At 42.6% G+C, this 25,028-nt stretch overlaps 1 protein-coding gene across 1 annotated transcript; it reads left to right on the top strand.

Annotated features, from left to right (window-relative positions):
* Nucleotides 1-86: 86 nt before the first annotated feature.
* Nucleotides 87-24,378, top strand: TTC1 (tetratricopeptide repeat domain 1). Its single transcript, XM_071570550.1, has 8 exons — nucleotides 87-129; nucleotides 935-1,264; nucleotides 10,298-10,358; nucleotides 11,574-11,686; nucleotides 12,779-12,815; nucleotides 14,543-14,691; nucleotides 18,246-18,300; nucleotides 23,779-24,378. The coding sequence occupies exons 2-8, from the start codon at nucleotides 944-946 to the stop codon at nucleotides 23,910-23,912; spliced, it is 870 nt and encodes a 289-aa protein (XP_071426651.1). The 5' UTR covers nucleotides 87-129; nucleotides 935-943; the 3' UTR covers nucleotides 23,913-24,378.
* The last annotated feature ends 650 nt before the right edge of the window (nucleotides 24,379-25,028 follow it).

The raw sequence follows: 25,028 nt of genomic DNA, 5'->3' as shown, positions 1-25,028 counted from the left end.
AGCCGGACTACAATCCCCGGCAGCCCCCGCGCGTCGCCCCCTCGCCCATTGGCTGTGACGACCGGAAGCGGCTCCAGCGGGTACAGGGGGCGGGGCGGCCGCCGGAAGCCGGAAGCGCGGCCGGCGCAGGTGAGTCCCGGCCCGGGGGCTCGGAGGGGTCTGGGGGGCGATGGCCGGGCCGGGAGAGGAGAGGACGGGACAGGACGGGACGGGACGGGACAGGACGGGACGGGACTGGACTGGACTGGATAGGACAGGACAGGACAGGACAGCACCTCGGGGCTGGGACGGCGCCTCAGCACGCCCGGGAGCCGGGCACGGCGCCCCGCGGGGCAGGCGGGGGTCGCGGAGGGCTCGGGGCGCTGTGTGGTCTCCCTCGGGAATGTGAGCTCGGGAATTCACTTCCCCATGGCCGCGGTGCCCCGGCCACGGTGCGTGGAGTCCCCCTCCCCTCGGAAATCGCAGTTTTCCTCGGGGGATGTCAAAAGTAGTTTTAAGCACTGCAGAGATTTAGAAAGGTGTATAAAACAAATAATGGGATTAAATAAATGTAGACGTGTGTAAATATCTAAAGAGGAGGGGGCAGGGGATGGACGAGGCTGTGCTTGGGGTGCCCAGCAATGGGACACAAGGAAGGGGCAGGAAGGGATGCCCAGAAGTTCCAGCTGAGCACGGCAAAGAACTGCTTTGCTGTGCAGTGACCGAGCGCTGGAACAGACTGTCCAGAGAGGGTGTGGAGTCTCCCTCCCTGGGGATATTCCAGAACCATCCTGGGCCATGTCCTCTGGGATGACCCTGCTGGAGCAGGAGGTGGGACCAGATGACTCTGTGGTCCCTTCCAGCCAGACCCAACCTGTGATTTGTTTGCTGTCAGGTCTTTCATATGCTGCATATTGGGGGTTATTCCTTTCTCATTTCTGACATCCCTTCCCAGGAGTCCAGCATGGAAAAATTTAAAGATGCAACTACACCTGAAGAGTCACTCAGTCACTTGAAGCTTTCTGACCAGAAATCTGCAGAGACTGACCCCAGAGCTGCCCAGAACCCCCAGAGCACTGGGACTGGGTGTCCCCCCACCTCAGGGCAGGATCCCCCAGCAGAGGAGTGTTTCCATGACTGTCACGACTCCTTTGAGGCAGAAGAGCCTGTGCTGGATGACGAAGGGAATGTACAGAATGGTGGGAGTAGCTCGAGGAAGCAGACAGAGCTAGATGAAGAATACTTACTAGAACTAGAGAAAGATATGCCAGAGGAAGAAAAACAGGTAATCCAAAGCACCAGTGCTGACTGTAAAAAGAGAGATTTTCAGTGCAGAGTTTTTGAATGGTCTGTGACTGACATGAAAATGGACCTTTAGAGCCTTCCTGTGTCTGTCTTTACTGTTCTCTGTTTCCTCTTTTAGGTAACAAATATTTCTGTAGCTTTCCTTGCTGGTCTTAATCATCACGTTGCATTGCAGATTTTTGTCTGCTTTGAGCAGTGAGTGAAGTGACTGTGACTCAGAGATCAGGAGAAAGACAGATCTCCCTGTTCCATGTTCTTTAGTGTCTGTGCATCCAGTTTCCCCCTGATCAGCTGCAAGGGGCTTTTCCAAAACTCACAGCAGGTTTCAGGATGGTTTTTCTCAAAGGCTGGTTTATGGAATCCAGTTAACTGGGATTAAATTTGAATGTATTCCTGTAGATCACTTGAGTTTTAATCAAACAAAACACATGAACTGTGTGGTTTTGTTCACTTTCAGTGCAGTTACCTTGGACAAAATGTTTGAGTAATGTGGATAATGTTGTGGAGAGTAAGGAATTAGGGAAGTCCAGCAGCCTTTGGAATGGTGTTTACTCTTCTGTGAGTCTGTGTGAACCAGTTTTTTGACTCTCAGGGGTGTCACTTGACAGCAGGTGGATTTCAGGGTTCTGAGATATGGTCATCAAGTACTTAGGAAAAAGGAACATTTTTGTTCTGACTTTGAGAAAACTTGTTAAATCACTTTCAGGATTAAGACTGTTCATGTGAGTAATACAGTGAATTTCTGCTTGTCATTATTCTTGTTGCAAATGGCTTTCTACTGATTTATGATTTTTTCTGGGTTTTTTCAACTTTGTTGCAAATATTTGGAGAGTAAAGACGTTAAATTAAAAATCGTGTCCCAACATACAACTCCCCTCTGGCTCCCTGTCCTCGTGTTTAATTACACTCATACTGGAAACTTCTGTCCTGTATTTAATTAGCATTTCTTTTATTGAAGCTCCAGGGTCCTGACGATCTTGGGCTCCCTCTGGGAAGTCAGTTCTTGTTGTAGGAGATGCTTTGTTTAATTTGGGGGGATGTTTTGTGGGGGGAGGACACACCAAAACAGGGCACTCTCCAAATGCAGCAATAGGCACTTTCCTTGACCTGCTCACTGCACAAAAAAAAACATCTCCTTGCCCTTGTGTCTTTTCCAGCTGAGACGGAACAGTCCCTTTTTTCTCCTTGTATTTACTGCTGGTCCAAGGAGCGTTGTCATCCTGAGTCAGGCTGAGGCTGCTACAGCAGCCTGGAACCTGAAGGCAGCTTGAGAAGTTCATAGAAAAAAATGCTAAAAACTGGGGGGAAATTATGTCATAGAATTAAACCCCAGAAATTCTAGAGCAGCAGGCCTGGAAATTTGGTGTCTTAACTTTTGTGTTGCTCTTGTTTCCATTGTATTGTTGGATAATCATTTAATTTTGCACCTCAGTCTTTGCCTTCTGTCAGATTGACAAAAGATTGGCAGTGTTGAATCGTTGCATTCAGCTTTGAGGAACGACTCTGAAAAGTGCTATGGGAGTGAGTGCAAAATAGTAACTGATGAAAGCTGGAAGGATTTCCTTAGAGAAAGTATTGAGGCAGCTGCAGCTCTCATCTTCCTGTAGGTTTAGTTCCAGTGGTATTGAGCAACTCTGCCCTTCAGCTTTTGGCTTGTGATTATATCCAACCAAACAGGGGGTTCTGTCTCTCACTATCACAGTAAGTTCATTAGATTGGCAATTCTTTATGTTCCATGGAGAGCTTTCTGAATGGATTATGTGAACAGTCTTCCAATGTAGCTGTTTTTTTCTCTTAACAAAATATTGTTGGTATCTCTTACAAGCAGAGTTTGAGAAATCCTGAATCCAGAGGAGAATTAGAAGCTTACACAGTTGTTACAACCATCCTGCCCTGCACCACCTCACATTCCCACAGGGATGGGTCATTCCTGAATTGCTGCTCCAGCTGTTCTCACTGTGCTTGGCACTGATGGCTACAAATTTATTTTTAAAAGTGAAAGATTCTAAATAGTCTAGTGAAACATATTCTGATTATTAAATTATCTGTTAAATGATGCAGCTTTTAAGAAAAAATACTAGTCATAGTCTGAAAACAGTGCTGTGCATCATTTGTTCAGATCTTTTAAACCTCCTTCCAGTTACTCAAAAGGTCTTTTTTGAGAAGAAGGGCAAAGTGATTTTGTTTTTTTAATTACAGCTGCAGAAAATGAGGCAGAAATATCCAGAAGTGTTTATTTGGCTGCTCAGGTTGTGGCAGACACTCAGCAGTGCTGTGTTTGCTCCTCAGGCAGTCCTTGATGGGTTGTTCTCATCCCTGCATGGCCTCCTGTGTTGTGCTGACCCCACCTCTGTGTGAGTGTGCACTGAGCCACTCAGGGGAGTGATTCACACGAAAAATAAAGCTGTATTTTTAGATCAAGGGCAGAGCTGGTAAAAGCTGACATCAAACAGCAGCCTGTGCTGGTGCAGGGGGAGATGGATTCCATTAGAGTGCTTTCTAAATAAGAAACACTCCCCATGATGTTGCAGCCCCAGCCACAAACTGCACTCAGGTCACAAGGAGAGAGCTGGATGTGAGCCCTGCTCTGACCACATTTATGGAGCTACACCTTCCTAGGTTGTTGGGGTTTTGATAAACTAAGATCATTGATATGTTTTAGCAGCTTTAGTAAACAAGTTCTGTTGAGTGTTGTTCTCCCATAACAGGCTGTGGGAAAAGTCTCTGATTTATTCTGGAGATGGAAAGGCAGATTCTGGTTCTTGCTCTGTGTATTTATGTGTGTCCTGTGTGCACTTCCACAACAGCAGCTCTGAGTAGAAATATTCACCTGTGCAGAAGCTGCTGCAGGGGTCAGAGTGAAGGCTGTGTCCTTACTCCAGTTGTATTTCAAGAGTCCCATACAGTGAGATTTCTAATTTTAAGGACCAGGAATTCTTCCCAGGGAAACAGTTCTGATCCTGTAAGAAGTCCTCTCTGCTCAATGAAGCAAAATAAGAACTTGAAGGGATATTAAGACACAACCTGCAAGAAATATTCTTAAAAACAGATGCAGCCTCAAGCGTGGGTACTTGGCTGGGCTTGCAACTCTGAGCTTTTTAAGAATTAAAACCAAAATTGACTTTTGTTTTGTTGCTGTTTCAAAAGCACCGTGATTGCTGCCTCAGCAGAGGCACTGAGCAGTAAATTGCTTTTGATGCATTACAAACAGATTTTTCTGGTTAGTTGTCACTGACAGTGATGGCTTTGACGTTGGTCTGGTCTGCAGGATTAATCCGAGGACACCCAACAGCTGTTCCATGGTAATTGTTCCAGCCCACCCCGCGCTCCTCTGGGGGGACACCCATTAATTAGGAGTTTATCCAGAGCAGCATTCTGAACCCTCATGCTCCTCCATTGTGACAGATGTTGGCCTGTTCTTTGGGCCCTGTCTGGCAAGGGCTCAAGCACCTGGCCTGGGAAGCTCTTACTTTGGATGTAATACACTGGAATAAATAATTTTCCTCCAAGGCACTTCCCTTCTCTGGGCTGTTCCGTGTGCATTGACCTCCAGCTGGCTGGAATCACACTCCATGTCTGTTCTAACAGCAGGAAATGTGTCAGCAGGACAAGGCACACAGTTCTGGTACAGAGCATTCTGCATTAGTATCTTGTTGCCGCTTTGTAAGAATTAAGTGAAACTGATTTCGAGAAATAGCATTTTTGAGTTAAAGCTGAGATTGTTTCTGGGCTAAACAGTAAAATGTCCTTTTTCTCCCCCATTTTCTGCAGAAGCTCAAGGATACATTATAGAACATTGTCTTAATGAAGAAATGTCCTTTAAGCTGCCCCTCTCCTCACCCTTGCTTTCTTCCCTGAGCCTTCAGGTTCTTCCCATTGTTCTCCACAAATAAAAGCTTCTCTATAGAATTGGCTTTTCCAGGGGTTGAACTGCTCTGGGATTTCTTCTCCAATGTAGGTGATCCATTTCAGCATTTGGTGTTTTCCTAGTTCCATCTGTCTAATATAATGTAACCTTGTTGTGTTAGAGTTGCTGTTTTTTCCACGGTGTTTACAAAATAAAAGCAAAGGTAGAGAATGGAGGATGGGATAGAGCACAGTGAGGTGTATTTTGGAACAGTCCTCAGGTGTTGATCACCTGGAGATGGTCTCGGAGCTCTTTCCAGGAAGAATTATGTTGTGGGAACAAAAAAGACAGATCATTAATACATGAGACAACCCAAGTAACTGTGTAAAACTTACTACATAAATTACTGACAAATAAGGAAGGCATTTTTTATTAACAGTTCCCATCAACACTCACAATTATTTTGTAAAGCAATAGAACTTGCAAGACAACTTGAAGGTGACACAGTGCAATCTTATGAACTGTAATAAAGGATGATCCCTTTATTCAAATTACCTGCTTTAATAACCTGAATCCAATCAACAGTACAGCACCTACACTAAATATTTATTGTTTTGGTCAAATTGGAGGAACAGATGCATTGCTGGGCTAAAACTGCCCTGTCCTTTGGCTTTAAAATAGAATATAACATCCTTTTACATTTTCTGAGTTAATCCAGGCTTGGAGAAGAACATTTCAGAAGTGTATCTGTATCTGCTAGAGTAATAAACTCCAAAAGCTGGTGAGAAGAATTTTAATAAATTCTGGAATTAAAATCTCCCTGTGTGATTTATAACTCGTGGAGTTACATTTTTAAACAAACATACAAGTCTTTTGCTGGATGGCAATTTAATGGAAAGAGTGAAGTATATAATTGTCTTCCTTTGATTGCTGCTGTCTGATTTTAATCCCATATTCAGTTTTGCATTGCTCTGGAAGATGCTGATCCTGACAAATTCAGCCCTTTTCCACTTGTGGGGATGGATTCAGGGGTCAGCTCCACTTTTTCTGCCTGAGGCTGTTGCCTCTGGAGCAGGATGAGTGAATGGCACATATTGTTCCTCAGGAATAGTCAGTCTGGCATGTTAACTTAAGCTTCAGGGAGGGCTCTGACCTCCTTCCTTGTGTCTGGAAGTGCTGGTTGCAGTTTTGGGAAAGGATGGTGATCTGGCCGTAGAAAGGCTGATGTGTCTTTGCCATGGATTCCATGGAGCAGGGACAGGCCAGGTCTGTCACTGCCCTTTGCTCTGTGACCTCTGGAGTGTCCAGGGCAGGTTTGGCACTTTTCAAGATGTGAAAAAGGGTTTTTTTGGTGACTCCTACCTTAAATTGAAATTCCAACCCTTGAATGCCGGATGCAGCAGTAGCTTCCCAAAACTGCAGGGGGAAGCAGATGACTGCTAATGAACGACTTAGAATTGGTGTTTTGAACCTGAAAAATATATTCCTTGTCTGATTAAATTTCTTATTTCTGTGCCCCATTTGAACTCCAGTAATTTTAAATTCACAGCTTCTTGGTGACCTTCCAGAAGGGAGTGTGAGGTGCAGGTGTGCATTGTCACTGTGCAAACAGAGCAGAGAGCACAGTTTGCTGCTCCTGCCGGAACTGGAGCCAAGAATAGTTCCCTGGCAAAGGTAAATCAATGGATCAAACAAAATGCATAGGAACAGCCAGAGGAAAGATGGTTGGAATCATTACAAACTGAGGGTGTTTGTCCTTCAGCTCCCACTGGCTTTGGTTAAGGATTTCACTTCCAGCCCTTCCATTGTAGTGGTTATTTCCCATCCGAACAGTGAAAACGTGTTGGTTGCTTTCTTTGCTGATAGCACAATAATGCTTTAAATGCCTTTATTTTTAACCCTGGCAGAGTAGCTGAGGTGTGATGGCCTTTCTTTGGAATTGCCCTTTATTATCAGGAAGCCAAGCTGTCCTTTTCCATGACTTCAGACCTTTCTTCAGGACCTCTGGCTTGCCAGGCAGGTTTGTGTTAACATGCTAATTTCAACAAAAAATAGTGGCTGCCACTTGGAATTTGTCATCTTTGTGTTAATAAAATTTGAAAAAAAATTAAAAACACCCCAGACCTTAAGATTTTGCTGACTTGGAATAGCAGAAAATCATAGAATGGAAGATCATGGAATTGGGGAAGTTGTGCCTGACCCCAGTGTTGTCCATGAGCAGCCCACAGGGAATGGAGCAGGGAGATGGCTTTTCCTTAGGCAGAGCATTCCAGGAGTTCAGGCTGACCTACTTCCCTGCTGAGGAAAGGGCAGCCTGCCCTGCAGCTACTGAAATGTTCCCCTGAAAAATGAGTGGGTGGGGACACCAAAGTGACATTGTGCAAAATTTGTCCCAGGGACAAGTCACTTGCAATTTTTTCCCTCCGGACTGACGTGATCACAGCAAAGTGATGACCAGTCACTCTGCAGTTCCTGTGGAAGCTGGAAATGGAACATCCTGAGTGAAGAGTTCTGTCCTCTCACAGGGGTTTGGTTGTTTGGGTTTTTTACCCTGAATTTAAATAGAACACAAGTTCTCCCCTGAGCAGTCCTTTCAGCCCAAATGTACATTCAGTAGAATAGTTGACTTTCTGCTGTTTTGTGTTAGGATTTCCTGTAAAAGAAATGTATTATGGAGGAGTAAATAATGTATTCATTTCACAATCACACAGCCTGCTTTTGGGGGCAGTGCCTTTAGGATGTGAGGGGCTGATACATTTTTTATGCTTTTACATTTTGTGGAAAAGCCGGAGGAAGTTGCTTTTATATGTTGCTTATTGGTCACTCATACTTTAATGCACACCCAGAGAGGGGCATGAGGTATCCCATAGGCTTCACCTTTTTAAAAAATACTTTGAAAACTCAGACAATTCGGAACTGAAACCCTTTAATACAGGGATATCTTGAAAATGCTGGTCAGGCTCTAACAGCAGTACAGGTTTGAGCCAGGACTGCATTGCTGCTTTGCAGGGAGCTGAGTAAATTGCTGAACCATAGACAGTGCTCTTAAAAATGCTGCTTTGTTTCTTTGTTGTTGTTCCTTTTACTCTTCTTTTTTAAATACAAAGCTGATTCTTCTGAAGCTTTTTTGCTGCAAATAATTGTTTAGATTATAGGGTGAAAATTTAATATTTTGTAATAATTTTAATAAAATGAAATAAAATATTGATAATCCAGGTAAAACTTTTCATCCTGTATTCCTTGATTTTAGGGCTTCTGCCTCAGGAATAGTGTGACCATGCTGCAATTCTGTTTATAAAAAAAATTCTTTAATTCTTGTAGAGCTGTAACTCAACCCTCTGCAGCAGTGAATCAGCTGATGGCACTGAAAGGCCACTTCTAAATAGGTCATGAGCAATGAAGTCAGTAGGGCTTGTGTTTCAGGCATTTCTTTTCTTGAATGAGGGTTGTCTATGGAGATCTTTCCAGTAGGATCATCATCTCCAGACCTGTTCTGTGCTGGGATCTGGCTGCTTTGTTCACTGGTATGAAAATGTTGTGCCAACTTTCACTTCTGTGTGTTTTGAAGATGTTTTAAAAAGCCCTTTCTGTGGAGGCCCAGCTGTGTGTGACAGTGACTTTGCTGGAGCTGTTCTGTCCTCCGAAAATTTATGTGTAGCAGTTCCATATTCCCTGTGCTGAACAGCAAAGTCCTGCATGTACACAAAGAATCTGAGCCTGAAATGTTGAATTTGTGTGCTCATATTTAGAAAGCTCATGGACATTGGGGCATTGTGGAAGGGTTTGGGTGGGTTTGTCAGCCCACCCCGAGGAAAGGCAGTTTCTAAATATGGGGACATGTTTTCTCTGCCCTGTGTTTTGTTTTTTGTTTTTTTAATGTGAGGAGCAATGAGTATGAGAAAACATTTAAGGGGCAATAAGAACACATTTCATGATCTGGGTATGGAAATAGTGAGATGAGATTTTGCTGTGTAATTTTCTGTGTCCCAACTGAGTGCTCTTCCACTGAGCCTGCTCTGCAGAGCATTATGAGCACCACGATGGTGACAATGGTCAGGTGAATTAATTCCCCAAACCAATGCAAGCAGGAGGAGAGAGCTCTGATTGTGCATTGTTTGTCAGCTCCTTGGCAGAGCTGTGAGTGGTGCAGTGCTCCTCACACAGGACTATATTTAGCTGTTTCCAAGGAGATGTTCTGTGCGATATTGATAATTGCATTAATCCTTGATTCACACAATCTGCAGGAAAGGAAACTGCTCCTTTCCCTAGTGTTGGCTTTTTAATTGCTCGATGATCTGTAATTTACAGACACCTTGATTTAAGTCCTTTGTGTGTTGGGAGGAAAATCAGTGGTCAAATGATCAGTTTTCTACCACAGAAATGACTCGTGACCATGAGCATTGCTGTTTCATGTCCCTGTCTCTTACAGTGCTTTGTTTTCCCTGGTGTGAGGAATGTCTGCCTGTGGAACACTCCCACTGTCAGTGGGTTGAAGGGATGGCTCAGTGACATCCTGTGTTTTCTGTGTCAAAGGCGAAGAGCCCCCTCGTCAACTCCACTTGTGCCAAGATATTCATGGTTGAAAGCACAACTCTGGTCAGCATGTGCAGTTCTCACTGTACAGCAGAACAATCCTCCTGTCTCTGGTTCTGATGGTTCAGCCACTCTCTGCATAAGAAATCTTTCAGTGCAGTATCAGCCACGGACCTTTTCTAGTGCAGTGAGCTCAACATGCCTTGTACATCCCTGAAAGTAACTGGGAATTGCTGAGGTGGAATTATTTCAAGCAAAACTTTACATTTAAAATATATTCTACATAGTTGACCTGCAGTGATTGAATTAAATTCACTTGGAAAGGAGAAGCAAACAGTCAGCTAAAATGCCAACAGATTGGTTTAAAACATGTAATTCACTGTGGATGCTCTCCAAACACACTGGTGTCCATGAACTGGAGCTTTTTAATTGCCTTGTTTTTACACTCCAGTGTTTCATGGAAGTGTAAAGTAAATCATGTCACAGTGGCTACAGGCAAGCAATCTTGGTACTACTTAAAATTCTTCAGGTTATGTTTTTTTCTGATTTCCATTCATACTTTATTTGGAACTGCAGCTGACCTACTTGTTCATTTCAATTAAATACTTTGAGACATTGTCTTTTCTTTTGTAGAGAAGGAGAAAGGAGAGCACAATGCTGAAGGAGAAAGGAAATGAGCAGTTCAAGAAAGGAGGTGGGTTGATAATCTTTTAATTCTGTATGGATGTTAGAGAATCTTGGATTAATAGTCAGCCATATGGAGATGTTGCAGAAAACCCATAGGAAGATTTCCCACCTATCCTTGTTCAGTTTTATCACATAATTCATTTATCATCCAGCTCTAGAGAAGAGATACCAGACCTCTTTTTGAGTTGTTTAAATCACAAAGACTTGGATTACTAAAGCAGGATTCCCACAAAAGCTGTTTAATCCAGGAACATGGTACAGAACTGCCTTCCAAATGCTGGGGTTTCTTTTACTGATCAGAAAAGGCTTCCCCTGGACTCTGAGTCTGGCTGATGTGTGTGCCTAGAAGTGATGCAGGGCTGGGGCTCTGTAGCTCTCCCAGGCCTTTGTACATTGCTTTTTATTAAAAAGCATAAAGGGTGAAGTGGTTCTGACACCAGCCTCTCATTTAATGTTCTGGTGGGTGGAGAATTCATGAAGAAACAGGAAATGCAGATTCCTACTTTCCTCAGTCAGCAGGGACACGACCAAGGAACTGGTGTACCCTGACAACCAGACAGTGGCCTTCCTGCTGAGGGTGAGAACAGGATTCCTGGGGAATGAGGTACCAATCCCGGGAAGCATCAGAGAGGCAGAAGGAAACTGCCCAGCCCAGGAAAGCCCCAAGCCTGCAGGGCTGGCTGAGTCATCTTGTGAAGGGTCATCCACAGCCTTTGCTTGATAAATTCTTTGGCAGATCTTCTCAGTGTGCTTGTCCCTGCCAAAGCACTTCCTCATCACAAACACTCAGCCTTTGAAGCACCTGTGTGGCAATAAAATACCCCTCCAGCTGCTTTGAACAGGTACCAGTGCAGTGACATGTTTGAGCACACACTTCCCTCTGGATCAAGGATACACTTCATCTGAGGAGATTCTGCCTGTAAGGCTGGTACTCAAATAGAAGGAAACGATTTCAGGGCTGGGAATTACGTACACATCATGCTGCACTTGTCACATTGAGTTCAGGACTGTATTTCTGCTTTTATAAGGGTGTGAATTTTAAAGTAATTGTGTTTGATCTATGTACTACTTAGTAATGTGCTTAGAGATCAGCTACTGATTCTGGTTTAATACTGTATCATATAGGGAGAAATGTTTCCAAAGAAATCTCACCCATGTGGTTTATGGATTTGACATAAATGGTCTGGTTTGGGTTTGTTTGTTTTTTCTGTTGCATCTGCAGATTATGGAGAGGCAGAAGACTCTTACACAAAGGCTCTGCAGATTTGCCCAGCCTGCTTCCAGAAAGATAGGGCTGTTCTGTTTTCAAACAGAGCTGCAGCAAAAATGAAACAGGTGAGCGTTCTTTTTATTCTGTGTGACACTGTGTTGGTTCTATGACAAGTGCAATAATGAAGTGATTAGGGGTGCAGAAAGGAGGGCAAAGGATAAAGCTGTTTGCAGGATTTGCTCAGTCTATTCTGCTCCCAGCAGAATTCCTGGTACATGTGGTTTTACTGAGGATGAATACAAACCTGGAAGTTGCTCTTGGAACAGAAAAATAGCACAGGAACTCCTGTTCTCAGTTTATGCTCCTGCAAAGGGAACTTTCATGAAGTGTTTCCTCCGGGACTGAGATGTTGCTCTGTTTAGAAATGTACCTTGCAGCCATACTTAGGCATAAATAAATAAATTCTTACTCAACAGAGAATACTTCTGACTTGCTGTTGGGATACTGAACTGTTTGAGCAGGCAAGAAAAAATAGAATAAAATCTGTATTAACAGATGCAGGTGTATCTTTCAAATATGAAAGCTGGAAACTGCAAAACCTCCTCATGATCCAGATGTTAACTATTTGTCCCCAAAGGAGCCCAAGATGATACAAGAACTGTGCATATACTTGTGTATCTCACAATACAGATCAGTGGAACCTCAAAGACCAACACATTGCTCTGAAAATCAATTCATATAATTAATAACTTCCCCAGAAGTTTGTTCTTCCCTACCTGCCTGCTACTCCTGTTTTAACTTGTGAGGCATTCTTCCCTGAGACAGCTGCTGTTTATGGAGGAGCAAATATTGAGAGCAGAAAGACTCCTATTACTTAGATCAACAGTACCAGTTCAGAACAGTTTGATTTTTGTTAAAAAAGCCTTTTAGTTTAGATGAAAACAGGATCCTTACACAAACATCTGGGTCCCTTGGATGCCACACAAAGCTGCTTCTTTGCAATGTAAATAAACTGTTTCCCAAGAATCCCAGAATCATTTAGGTTGGAAAAGGTCTCCATGACCATCGAGTCCAACTTGTGACCGATGCCTTGTCACCCAGACCAGAGCACTGGGTGCTACATCCAGTGGTTCCTTGAGCTCCTTCAGAATGGGGACTCCACCACCATCATGAAGAAATATGACTTAAATCTAACAAAACTGTTGTGTTCTTTCTAGGACAAGACAGAAGCTGCCCTGAGTGACTGCACCAAAGGTACCACTTTTTTTTTTTCTCTGCACTGCACTTGTGCCAGATCTTTCCTGCATAAATTATGCCATTTAGTGCCTTACTGCAGAGCTGTAATTTTGGGCATAAGAGTCTTTAAAGAATTTAATGGAAAGCTGTGATGGAAGACACCTGATTTGTATTATCTCTTTTGTGAAATGCCTATCAAACTTTTCCCATCTGGAATAATTCTCTTATACCAATAATGCTGCTCTTTGTACTTCTTTTTAATAGGAAAGTCTTTTTACTATGGAAACTGTTTCTTTACACCTACTATTTAAAACCCACTTCCACTTGCCATTCTCTGCCAAATCTTGGTTTGATCCCAGACTCCAAAGAACTGTGAGGCCTTACAGAGTTAAAAGCATTATCGAGTCCCTTTTCTGCACAGCTTTTGCTTTGTCACAAGGGCTTGTGCTCTCCCATTCTTGCCCTGCATAGTTTTCTCTCTTCACCTTCTGGTGGAATAATCTCAGCTGTGCTTTGCTTTATTGCTTCCACCCACTCACCCACACTGAATATTTGTTAAACTCCCCATGACAGCTGGGGAAAAAAAGCCCAAATTACCAATCAGAAAACTAATCCAGTGGCTCTGTGCCAGTACTGCTTGTACAGTAAATAGGAATTTGTACATGCTAAAAGTACTCTTGAAGGTACCAAATCCCATCTGGCCTTTGTCACTGGGGGGGTTTGGTGGTGGTGCAGTTTGAAAAACACTTCTAATTTTGTAGTGGCTGAAAGGGAATCAATCTGCTCTGCAGCAGAGAGACTTAAACTGCCAGTGCCTGGCACTCCCCAGGGACTTACAGACTGCAGTGCAACACTTGGAGCACAGCAGAGCAATTCACACTAACCTGCACTTGCTGACTGTAGCACGGCCTTTGTCCTTCCAGAGGAAATAACCTAAAATATTTAGGTAGATAATCCTGACTTTAATTGTCCCTAGAACCATTTTAATAGGTTAGTAATTATAAAATGGACAGACCTTTCATACTCCCTCTCTCTGTCATGAAAAATCTTTCATACTCCCTCTTTTTTGTGATGAAAAAGGGATGAAGGAATTCTTGAGGAATTACCATTTGGAGGTTACTGTTAAGTTTAGCATTCAGTCTGAACTGCTACTGCAAACTGCCATGGCTGCCAAGGGAATGAGGAGAGGGAAAGCTTAAACTCAGTTAGGATGCCCCTCTGCTGGCTTGTAGAGCTCAAATAACTCTGGATTCCCAATTTTGACAGTTTGATACTAAATTCAGAAGAGCACCAGTAATTCTTCTGGAGTTTGTCTCAACTTGAATTGATATAAGCATGGAAATGCTTCCTTTCCCTGCCATGTGTATCTTTAGGTATATTTAACTTTAGCTGTCAACCAATAATATACTTTTTAAATACACAGAAGCTGAAATATCTTACAGATCCTTAAACTTTCTGAAACATCACTGAGAATCTCTACATATAATAGTATTTAAAATAAATGTTTGTGCATTATAAATCACTTCCATCTGTGATAGATTATGGACATTAAATGAAATATGATCATTTGCATGAGACTTTCCCAGGCAGCTGTTTGCCCTTCTGAATTCTGACTTAGCTTTTAAGCTCTGCTGGATTCTAAGTTACATTACAAAGGTAACTTCAGAATTTAATACACACTTAACTCATTTGAGGGGTGCAGAAATGTTGCAAGTAAAATACTGTGCTTTGGTTTTGTTTTCCAGCTGTGGAATTAGACCCTCACTATATTAGAGCTTTGCTGAGGAGAGCAGAACTATATGAAAAAACAGAAAAACTAGATGAAGCTCTGGAAGATTATAAGGCAGTCCTAGAAAGAGACCCATCAGTTCATCAAGCCAGAGAAGCTTGCATGGTAAGCCTTTTGTACTTTGGCCTGACTTTAGACCTAATTTTGACTTCTTTTCCTGTTCTAAATATCCAATGCTGTTTGTTTAAGGAGCTTCCTATGCAGTGGTATAACTTTTTTCCAAGTTTTAAAAGAGTAGTGGTTTTCTCACCTGGTTTTACATAAGATTGAATGATCTTCCACAAATTCCATGACAAGTCTCAGGTCCACAAAGCAGAATCCTTTGTAAAATGAATGAAAGCAAATGTGTTCTGAGCTCTGAGCATCTGATGACCTGTTGAGCTGCTGAACAGCTCACACACCCTTTCCAATTCTCTGATCAAGGCTGTTAATTGTATTTCTGCATGTGCTAGAACAGGTTGCCTGAACCTGCTGCATTTTAGTGCCATCATTTCAATACAGATCTGCAGTTTGGAGATCAGAGTAGAGGCTCCCTGTAATGCAGGCCTTGCTGGCTGGTTCATTTATGACAGTCTGTTTCTCTTTCAGAGGAATTATTTTTCTGACTGGTTAAAATGCAGTCAAATGCCTTTATGGCATAATTACTTTTTTGATGATTTGATCATATAATTTTGAGAATGGCAAAAAGACAGGATTCTCTCAGTCTGTATGTTTGTATCTACTTTAAAATGTTGGTATTTTGATTCTTGTTTTAGGTGTTTTCTCTTCTTATTCTCTCCTGTGCCTTCTGTGTCTATTGGGCAGTTTGAGATATTTTACTGATGGTGACTGAAGTTTGCATTAAACTTCAAATCCTCAGCCTTTTCCTGCAGGAAAATGCATGTGGTGGCTGCAAACAGCCTCTTCTGAATCAGCTGCTCAATTCTAATATATAAAAATTCTGCAGCTCAGTCCAGTGTCCACTTTCAATCAAATTACTTCAGAATGAAAGATTTCCTGTAAAATCTTGGCTATATCTCTGTAAGTTAAGGAAGTGCTTTAAAAGCTTCCTTGGCCTTTAGGATGTGTCAGCTTGGATGAAAAAAAGATAAACCCCTGGCACTTGCTGAAACCCCAGCCTAACATGTAAATAATCCCTCCTCAGTGGGGATTTGGAGTCACTGCCACAACCTGCTGATTGGAGCTTGAAGTAACTCTTCGTGCAAAGCACCAGCAGGAAGTGATTTTTCCAGGGGTATTTAGTATGGTCACACTCAGTGTGGGAACAGTTCTGGGTGTGACAAGCTCAGAGGGGCTTTTCACAGGGAAGGGAAGGGGCTCAGAGGGCTGCAAGAAGGGAAGTCTCTCCTGCAAAGTTCTCTTCCAGGCTGCTGCTCTGGTTTTTGGAAAGAAGTTAGGAAGGCTGTGGTGAAAGGACAAGTGTGGCAGAGGTGCAGCCATCCAGGTGTGGTTTTGAAGGAACATGTGCTGATGAAAGGCAGCCTCTCTAAAAAGTGCTGGGGTTGTAATTGTTTATCCAAGTGGAAGCCGCAGGGGAATGGTTTGTGGGCACCAGAGAGCCTGGGAATGGCTGAGCATCTTCTGCAGGGAAAACAACAGCCAAACTGTTCCTTATTTCAGTATATGTTAAAAAACATTAATAAAGATAAATAGGTGCAATTTGAAAATGTAATTCTTAGTTAGGCACCCAAATCTGTGACAATACTTGATTTTATTTATAGCTGGTTAAATTTTTAAAAGGCATAATTATTTTAGTTCAGCTTTGCATCAGTGAACCTGCAATGGATTCTACCCCAGAAAGAAAAAAAGTCATTTGCATAACCTGCAAATTCATCTCTAAACCACTTTCAGTGTGTTGTTACAAAAATATTTTTGAAAGGCTTAATTGTTTTAACTCTCTAATTGAGAAAATAAATCATTAGCAGTGAGTCTCCCCCCCTCCTCCCCATACTGTGGTGCTGTAAGTGACAGATTAGAAATGGTCTTTATGGCATATTAGGCAAGAAATCTTGCCTGAAATGATTTCCTTTGGGACTGGATCAGTTGCACTGATGGCAGAAAAATATTCTGCTTAACTGTGTAACTCCTGCTTTTGGTAAGGGTGTGATTGCACAAACCAGCTGAACTGACCTACAAACCTTGGCTGCCTGCAGGGCCTTGCCCTGTGCCAGGGCTGGAGCAGCTCGAGGCTGAACAGGCTCCCCAGGGCAGTGGGCACGGCCCCAGGGCTGCCACAGCTCAGGGAGCGTTTGGACAACGCTCTCAGGGACAGGGTGGGATTGCTGGAGTGTCCTGTGCAGGGCCAGGAGCTGGATTTAATCCCTGTGGGTCCCTTCCACCTCAGGATTTTCTGTGATTCCCAGTCTGCCCCTCGGCAGTGGCTGGATCTGTTTAGGCTGGTTGGAACCCCCTGACAGTGCAGACACTGCCCTTTCTACCTCAAGCACAACCATCATTTTCTCTCAGTGACTGTGCCTCTGATAATCTCACAAAAGAGCCCTTGCTCAGTCCCCAGTGAATCATAAGTGCTGCTGTTCCTCCTGGCCATCTTCCAGGAATATTTTAGGACAATCAGTAATTTATTCTTATTTTTTGTGGCTGGCAGTGCAGAGTTTGACTGTTACATGTACCTTCTGCTCCTTGACCTCATTTTTCCAGGCAGAGGCTTTGGCCTTATATGTGGTGCAGAACACTTTGTGCAAATTGCCCTCACTTTACACAGCAGTGGGATTTAGGATGTTCTGCCCTGAGCTGGTCCCTCTCCTTGTCAAGTGTCAGGGGAGAATGGATATATTGAGGCTGAAGCTTAAAACTCCCCCTTGAAAAATTGTTAAGGAAATCCTGACAGTTCTACACTTCTTAAAATATTCATCATAAATCTCTAAATTTCATAATAAACCAGTTTCAGCTGTAATGTGGACTCCACATATGTGGCTGATGCATCTGACATGCAGGAGCTTTGCTTTACTGGAAGGTAAAATGCCTCTGCTTTGCAGAAATCCCACAGCAGATTTTCCCCCTCTCTGACGATGAAAATGATGCATCAAGAGAATCTGCCAGTTTGCCCATTCACTGTTAGAGCAAATCTTCCTCTTTTCTGTATCTGGAAATGATTCCACATACTGCTTTAGGGAGTGTCATGATCTTGTTAAATGACAGTTTAAAATATTAAATACACAGCAGTTCTTTGCTAAGATTCCTGATCTGGTACCTGCTCTGGTATTTCAACTGTTTACACTTCAGGAGTGCAGTGCTGGTGTTCTGATTTCAATCCTGGTCTTGCCACTTCACAAACTAAATGCTTTGAAATTATCATCTTTCATGGTCAAATAATCCCTATTGCTGCTTTCCCAGAAAGTTTAATTCTATGGACTCAATGTTTAGGTTTTGTTTTTAAGAGGTTTGTAAGCGCTGTGTGAATTTTTAGCTTCCCCACAGTAGTTTTGGAGGGATTGGCAGGGCAGATAAACTGCTTTCCCAAAAGAAGCTGCACTTGGAGATACGTATCACAGACACCAGGTAAACAGGTGTCCACAGGCACATACAAATATTCCAGAGTGAGAAATGTATCCTGGATATGTGTATGAAAATTCCAGTGGCTCACCCTGCTGCATTATTGAAAGGATGGGTCTGATTCCAGCTTTTCTCTCTCTCCACAGCGATTACCAAGACAAATTGAAGAGAGGAATGAAAAATTAAAGAAAGAAATGTTGGGTAAGTAGCATGGACATGTAACTTCCATAGTAATCCTCATAGTCTACTAGAAAAAAAAAGGCATTAATAGAATCTCTTGTATAAAATTTAAAGAGAGTAAATCTTAACGGAAATATTTGTTCTGTGTTCAACAAAACTCCTGATTTCTTTGTAGTTCTCAATAGTTTTGGTTTCACCTACAGTAAGTACTGGCCAAATAATTCTCCCATGAAGAAAGTTACATTTAAAGAAAGAATACTTAAGACCTTCTAAAACAATTTCATATTGATACATGTAAAAGCTGGGAAAATGATTTGACAGACCAACTGCTCTGCCCTTTCTCCCTCCAATAAACCTTCAAAGCAAACATTCCCATGAAAGGCATAAACCAGGGGTTTCACCAAACCTTTAAGTAAAAGAAGTCACCCAGCTGTAATAACTGAGGGTGTTTGGCCTTGGTCTGAAGAAATAAATGTGGTCCTTTCTGTGGCATTTGCAACCCACAGACCTCCAGGTCTTCATGTTTACCTTGATTTATACAGTATTTCATTACTGTTTGTTTGGAGTCTGAATTAGACCTACCCAGTGTTACAAACAGGCCTTGTTAGAAGAGGAGTCACATTTCCTAATGGCACAGTTCATTGTGTCTGGACTCTTTACAATTCTGTACCAAAGGACTTCTTTGTAGAGAACATAATTTAATTAATACAACTCATCTGAATGTCCATGCCCCATCACCAAGTTGTATGATATTCCTTGGATAACACCTTAACTGGACTGATGGATTTCAAAAGGATAACTACTTACATGAGACTGCCCAAGCAAGGCTGGGTTTTCTGTGTAGCATCATGTGTAAATCAAATATATATATATATATATACATAACAGAACTATTAAATGGTTAAACTAATGTTTTTGAAGGGAACCTCTTGCCAAACAAAGGCTGCTGTCAACACTGTCTCCTCATTAACAGGTTAGTTAATTCTTACAGGCTCAGGCATCCTTGTGCTTTTCCAAGTGAGTTATTTTTATATAAACTTTTCATTTTCACTGTTTAGAAAAGCCACACAGAAGAGCAATGGCAAGTGACAGTGTGAGAGAGGCTGTACCTGCCCTGGTTCAGAAATAGCTCTCAGTGGCTCTGCTCATTCTGGGCGTGACAGGCAGGAGATGAAATGCTGTTCTGAGTAGGCTTGGAGGGTTTGTGATGGCAAGGGGAAGGCAGGGGTTTGCTGCTCTGCAGAGAATCAGGGTAAATAAACTCAGCCTGTCCAACTCTGGCACTGATTCTTAATATATTTGGGAAGAAGGGCTTGTTTCAAGGGCTTGTGTTTAAGCTGATATTTTTCTGTAATTTCTTTTCTTGCTCTGCAGATTCTGATTTGCTCTTGCTTTGTACGTGCTCTGACCTGGCAAAGTGACAGTGAGGCTTTCTGGGGCTTTACAGGATCAGATTCTGTGTCCACCATTGTACTTGAAATGAGCCATAAATAAGGAAGGTTTATAGTGCTCTAAATAAATGAGAAATGCAGAAAATCTCCAGAAGGATCAGACCCATTTGTAGGACATGGGATGGGTTTCAGCACAAAATAATATGAAAATTTGTCATCTTTTTTGAACTCTAAAGGGCCTCACTAATCACAAGGGATTTTACTGAAACAATAAATTCAAACCTAGTTCTATACTGCTAATTTTTGGCCTGGATTTCAGACTAGATATGATGTTTTTTTAAAGGGTTAATACTTTAAAAGTGACAGGTTCACAGAACTGAACTGGTCCTTTGGGAACCAGTTCAGAATATTTATATTTGGGTTCTTGAGAAAGAAATCCCTTTTAAAGGATGTTACAAACAGCCTGGAGAACCAGACTCAGAGTGTGCAGTACAACATATTGTGTTCATCCACACCCTTTGTGTGTGACAGGGTACATTAAATTGTCACCTGTGTTGCTAAATTATATGGTGTCAGTGGGGCAAGTGATTTTATAGTCTTAGCACTGCTTGTGGTCACCCGTGTAACACAGACTGAGGGGGTTTCTGTAACAGTCTCTGAATAGAACATTGGAAATTCTCAGGAATATGGACAGCTCATTTTCTTAAGTGTTTTCAGATTCCCTATATCTTGTAGTTAAGAGAGACAGCAGTGATGTCATGGATCTGTCCATGGAGACCTGGGAAGGAAATACTTCCCAAGGTTTACAAACTGCTGCTGTTCTGTCTGAGGTCAGGGAAAAACCCTTACATTGAAGAACAGGGTTTGGAGCAGAGTTCTGGAAGGAATAGAAGAGGACAAACTTGATGTAGTGTGCTGGTTACAAGATTCCTTTGGATTGTTTTAGTTTTACAGTGTATTTGTTTGAGCTGTTTCTCTTTAGGACCTTTGTTAATGCTGTTCCCCAGGGGGGGTCCTGTGTCAGGGTGGACAATGGTTGTGGCAATGTCAGGAGATGGACTGAGGGTTCAGTAGTGCCACGTACATTCTTGCCTTCTCACATGCCAGCTCAGGTGTCTGGGTTGTATTCCAGATACTGTGGTTCCAGGAAGGCAAATCAGATGCATCCCAATAGTTCCAGGCTAGGCCTGCTCCAGGAGCACTGACACTAAACTGAAATGACCAAAAAAATCCTTAGAAAGAATGTCCCAGTTCATGCTTTGGCTCCTTTGAACTCTGAGTATTGAATTGATCCTTGTCTTAGTCAATGACTCAGCCAGTGCTGGTTTTGCAAAGCTTTTATTCTTTCACTAAAACAAATCCTGGGCTACCCAACTAACTCCCACTGTCCTGAAAACTGGAGCTGTGTATAAACAAACCAAAATAAATGGAGTGCATCTTCCTCCCTCCCTCCCTCCCTCCCCAAGTGTGTTTCCTGTTTTCCAGTGCTACAGCTCGTTAGCACATAGTTTGTCAGGAGCAGAAACCACTTCTGAAGTGATTGTGTGTAAGTAAGTCAGAGTACACATTCTTGGCTGGATTTTCCTTCTTGGCTACCTAAGGAGGAATTCTTGTGTGCAAGTGTGCTGCATGTGACTGATGAAGTCGATGTCTCCAGAAAAATCCTATTTTGTGGCCAAACCAAGTCCATCTGAGCAGCATGTTCTGCAAGGCAGGCTCTTACTTCTCCAAAGCTGATGTCTGTATTATTTTCATGTTTTCCACTCAGCCTTTGCAGGTCAGTTCACTTGCCACTGAAGTTTACTCAGGATGAAGTGACCTCTGAGTTTCACATCAAAGAAAGTTTGACTTAGAGCACACTTGGGAAGTGCTTGGAAATCCACCTGCATCTTTCCCTTTGTGCTCTCATAGCATGAGCATCCCCTGCCTCAGTGACTGTCCAAGGATGTGAACATACAGTGACCATTTCCTGTCTTCTTTTGTATTTCTCTTCTGACCTCAAAGCCAGTGATTTCCAGCTCTGGTGCAACAAGCAAGTCTTCTTTAGAGAAACTGTAATTACTGTGATAACTGGACCACCTCTCTGGGGAGAGGGAGTGAGGAGAGGGGAAGTTTGGAATAGTTTTAGGAGCTTGGGGGCTGACAGTGGATACAAACCCCTGGGATGGAACATGCCCATTATGTGTAACCCATCATACACACACAGAGTTCATCAAATAGAATTAAAAACTGGAGGTACAAATGAGTGCCTTGCAGTAAATAGGCAATTGTACTGGATTTTCAGTGTATTACTGGGAAGGCTCTCAGAGCACATGACCTGGGCCTTCCTGACAAAAAGAGATTTTCCAGCTACCTGAGATCAGCAGATATGTATTAGGCTTCATGGCTAGAGAATTATGTTTTCTGGGTTTTTTAGGCTACTGAAGGTTGTGTTGTATTTGCAATTAAGCTGCTAAACCCCAATACTGCATATAGGGAGGTTACTTTAAATAGTTAAACCAGAGCTGTTATACAGTTTCCTACAGTTCAGTCCCCAGCATTTAGGGAAAGATTTACCCTTGGTCTTACTGCTTTAAAAATGTTGGTAATACAGAAAGTTACACAGAGAGGAGACCTCCTCAGGAAATCTGTCTTTTATCCAAAAGAAATCTTAACACAAATAATATGTATCTTTCCAACTTCCAAACACCATATTAACACCAGCAACTAAACTACAATTATTGCCAGAAAGACTGAATAGTGATCAATTTTGGCTGTTACATCCTAATGTAAATTGTGAGGAATCTTTTTCTGCATTTGGCTTTTTCCATGAGGTATTAAATTGCAGTTCAGGTGAGTGATGAATCACAGACTTCTGAGGTCCAAGTTGATTTTTACCTATTAAGTTTTCTTGTCAACCCCTGAATATTGCTTTGTTGAAGAAACTTAACATGCTGGAATTGCAGGTGAAAAGTAGACATGGTCTCTCTATATTAAAAAGAACAAAATTTATGGAAATAAGGTCTCAGGAGAGGAGAGTGTGACCCTGCTTGGGGACAAGAGTGTGTGATGGGTGGGAACTTTCTGCAGCTCAGTTCAAGCCCCACGTGCCTTTTCCTTCCCCCAAGCACAGGCTCTGTGCTGAGAGAGCTTTTCTTAACTGCAGATCCTAATTTAGGGATGAAAGGAGGTGGGGGAGGAGGAAACAGCTTCCCTACAATGCTGGGTTTATGTGTGCCAGGACAGCAGGAGCAGCTCTGGGCTGGTGTTCCCGGAAAAGCCAAGGCTTTCTTCTGCCTCATTAACAATTTATATTCAGTGTGGCTGCCCCAGAGCCATTGCTGTCTGTGGAATGAAGTGATAGAACAGGAACGTGACCTGTGACTGTGTTGTTTGAATTATTCAGTCGCAGTGAGATGAAGAATAAAGTCCTAAATCTATCCTAGGTCCTGGTTCTCCCAGAGAGCTGCCCCAGCTGCAGGATCCCGAGGCATCTGGGCTGTTTATTGGCTCTGGAGTGCCTGGAAGGAGCGTGGTGCTCCCTGCAATTAGAAAAGGCCTTTCACAGTTTCCTGACCCAGCAAACCAGCTGCAGGGCCTGGGGCACTCCAGCCCTGCCAGACTCTGCCAGGATTCTCCCCGCACACAAAGTCACTTCTCACCCCAAACCTAAAGCTCAGCAATGACCAAATATTTGTTCAGAAGTACAACAACACCTATTCATGTCACTCACAGAGATGCTACCAAACAACTTCATGGGTTTATAAACAAAATGCTTTTAGGGTGCAGCATAAAGGTATGAGGTTAATAGTTCACTTACCTTAAACAGAGTGTATCTTAAAAAAACCACCACCAGTACAAAGAAGTTAACCCTACCTGAGCTGCTCACTGGAGTGACTTTGGTCAGATCCCTGAACCACCTCATCTGTTAATCCTCACAGGAAAAAAACAACAAGTTGATTTCTACTTCCTGTTAAAAGCCTAAATACTAACAAAATGCAGAAATTTCCACAACATTTACCTGAAATTAATATATAAATCAGTAGAGCTGGACTGTAGTTGAGCAAAATTCAATGGCAGGTTTCTCTCTGCTCAGCTCTCACTGTGTTCTCTTGGCTTTTCCTTGCAGGCAAACTGAAGGATCTTGGGAATTTGGTTCTCCGCCCCTTTGGCCTGTCAACAGAAAACTTCCAGATAAAACAGGATTCATCAACTGGCTCATACTCCATCAATTTTGTGCAAAACCCAAACAACAACAGATAACATGGATTCAGTCTGGCTCTGCCCATGTTCTTGCACGTCCCAGTGACAGGATCCCAAACACCCTTCACCCTCCCAGGGGAAGATGAGACTCAGTATATTAATTTTCCTGCTTGTGAAATTATTTGCAATGTGGATGTAAAGCAAGTCATTTGACTTCTTGTAGTGATAACTGTGTCCAGTGTGTGATTTATTATTTTTTTAAATACTTGTCCCTTCCCATGCGGTGTTTGGCTCATCCAACAGGGAGGTTCCTTGTTTTGGTCCACTCGGTGCTGGCAACAAAATTGTAGGATGCAGTTCAGGTGAATCCAGACACTCACCCACGTGAAGCCAGGAACAAAGGCTGCTGGTCTCCTGGGAATTAGGGAATCCACTCAGCAGGTGGGTGGGACTGACAGCACAACGGCCACAAGCTCTGGGATCCTGGTTCTTTGTAATAAAGGCTTGGTGGTGGTTTGGTTTGTGAGGTTCTTGCCTTGTTTGAGTTTTTCTCAGGGTGGTTTTGTTGTTCCTGCCACCCCCAAATAATAATACACTTGCAAGATATTAATTGGAAGCATTTGATTTTTGGCCTTGCTTAGAGCAATATTGATAATTTAACCTCAGGCCACCCTCACAGCACAGTTTGTATACTTGTTATTAATTTTTCTGAAGGCAACAATGAATTTTGTGCCTCTTTACACACTTTGTAATGGTACCATAAAATTAAATTTGCTTGTGTGAGATTCATTTATGTTGCAGATCTCCCCAGTGGCAAACATGAGTTGATTGAAAAAGGTCTTCACAGTATCCTGGACCTTGAAGAGTTTCAAATATTTATAGAATGAGATCCCTTTGAGGTCCCTCCCAGCCCAAACCAGTCTGTGATTTATAAATAGGTTCTGCTGAGATGGTTTGTTCAGATTTTGGAGAAGGTGCCTTTTGTAATTCCTGCTTCCTTGGTTTCATCAGTGCTGAAGTGTTTACATTGGAGGCAGATTCTTCAGTTGTCTCCATGCAGGTTTCAATACATGATTTAATTAAATAATTAGCAGTGGCTGTCTTGGCTATTGGGTGTCATCTTGAATTCATTCCAGGAAGTCTCTCTGTGTGTTTGAAATCCTTTCACTAACAAGC

This window comes from Pithys albifrons, chromosome 15 (assembly GCF_047495875.1).
Source record: "Pithys albifrons albifrons isolate INPA30051 chromosome 15, PitAlb_v1, whole genome shotgun sequence".
Classification (NCBI taxonomy): domain Eukaryota; kingdom Metazoa; phylum Chordata; class Aves; order Passeriformes; family Thamnophilidae; genus Pithys; species Pithys albifrons.
This window is presented reverse-complemented; position numbering and strand designations above follow the sequence as displayed.